The sequence below is a fragment of the Acyrthosiphon pisum genome, unplaced genomic scaffold, assembly GCF_005508785.2.
Source record: "Acyrthosiphon pisum isolate AL4f unplaced genomic scaffold, pea_aphid_22Mar2018_4r6ur Scaffold_12891;HRSCAF=13524, whole genome shotgun sequence".
NCBI classification, from domain to species: Eukaryota; Metazoa; Arthropoda; class Insecta; order Hemiptera; family Aphididae; genus Acyrthosiphon; species Acyrthosiphon pisum.
The window spans coordinates 1-1,504 of record NW_021761431.1 but is presented as its reverse complement, the minus strand read 5'-3'; the positions used below and the strand labels follow the sequence as shown (position 1 = coordinate 1,504).

Genomic DNA, 1,504 nt, shown 5'->3' with positions numbered 1-1,504 from the left:
ATGCAGTCTCTGCGCGCGCGTAGGATACGCGAGGCGGCACTCATCGTCTGGGACGAAGCGCCCATGTCTCCGGGGCTCCAACTGACGGTGGTCGACCGGTTGCTGAAGGACATAATGCAATCGGAACTACCGTTCGGTGGTAAGACGGTTCTATTCGCGGGTGACTTCAGACAGATACTGCCGGTGGTCCGCAGGGGGACGAGGGCCGCGATCGTGGCGGCTTCAATCAGGCACCACCATCTGTGGGACGTCTTCGAGCGTTTCAGCCTGACGCAGAACATGCGGGCCAACAACGACGCGGACTTTGCCGCCTGGTTGCTTCAACTCGACAACGGCCAGCTGCCCGCGGTCGACGGAAATGTGAACACCGTCGAAATCCCCAGGAATATGGTATGTGACATAGCTAATTTGATTGATTTTGTTTACCCGCAGCAAATGTCGTTGGCTAACGTCGACGACTTTGCTCGGAAAATTATTCTCTGTCCCCGGAACGAGGATTGTAGACAGGTCAATCGCACGGTGCTGCAACGCGTCACGGGTGCCGCGAGAACCTACACCGCCATAGACACGGTGGTGGCGGACGACGTGGACGAGATTGCCAACTACCCGACCGAGTTTTTGAACTCGCTGGAGCCCGACGGACTTCCTCCATACAGGCTGACGCTGGTGGTCGGTTCCGTGGTCATGCTGCTGCGGAACCTCGATCCGAAAATCAGACTGTGCAACGGAACAAGGTTAGTGGTTACGGAACTGAGGCGCAACAACTTCAAAGCGAGGTTGTTGGCGGACGCGGGGGAAGGGCAGAACGACATCGTCATCCCCAGGATACCGCTGTCGTCCAGCGGAGACGACGACCTGCCCTTCACCATGCGTCGGGTTCAGTTCCCGGTGAGACTTTCGTTTGCGATGACGATCAACAAGTCTCAGGGTCAAACTTTCGACAGAGTTGGTTTGTTTCTGCCGTCCCCGGTGTTTACGCACGGACAACTGTACGTTGCGTTCTCACGAGTGCGGGACTCGGAATCAATAAAAGTTGGTATGTACGGTGGCGACGACGGTCGATTTATCACAAGGAATATAGTGTATTCAGACGTGTTGTGATCGGCCGTTTTTGTCAGTCTAAATCACTTATGCCGATAATTTTTAATTATTTGCTATAAGTTTAGCCGTCGCTATATGCGACAGCGGGTACCTGTGTGGTCCGACCTGTGTGGTCCGACCTGTGTGGTCCGACCTGTGTGGTCCGACCTGTGTGGTCCGACCTTTGTGGTCCTTGTGGAGAGAAAGTTTGACAACCTCCCCGTGGTTCTCTCTGGATGCTTATTCACTGCAAAGTGAATTAGTAACTAATGTCAAACGTTTTGAAATTAAATTAATTAACTGGTTTTCAGTATACTAATAGAATTAACATTTTCAGGCTGTTGAAAAATGGTGAACAACTGTGTTTGGTGTGGAAACATTGATGCCGCCATGGAGTTTCTATACACAAGTAAGTATGAACCAT

The 1,504-nt window shown here is 52.3% G+C and overlaps 1 protein-coding gene across 1 annotated transcript; it reads left to right on the top strand.

Annotated features, from left to right (window-relative positions):
- Window positions 1-18: 18 nt before the first annotated feature.
- On the top strand, window positions 19-1,491 carry LOC115034572. The gene is made up of 2 exons (XM_029491871.1): window positions 19-734; window positions 1,418-1,491. Exons 1-2 carry the CDS (start codon window positions 64-66, stop codon window positions 1,461-1,463), a joined length of 717 nt encoding a protein of 238 aa, XP_029347731.1. The 5' UTR covers window positions 19-63; the 3' UTR covers window positions 1,464-1,491.
- Window positions 1,492-1,504: the final 13 nt, after the last annotated feature.

Excerpts from the sequence above, each read along its gene's own strand:
- LOC115034572 (XM_029491871.1), top strand. The coding sequence starts at position 64 with ATGTCTCCGGGGCTCCAACTGACGGTGGTCGACCGGTTGCTGAAGGAC. Across the intron at positions 735-1,417 it reads AGACTGTGCAACGGAACAAG|GCTGTTGAAAAATGGTGAAC; the intron begins GTTAGTGGTTAC and ends TAACATTTTCAG.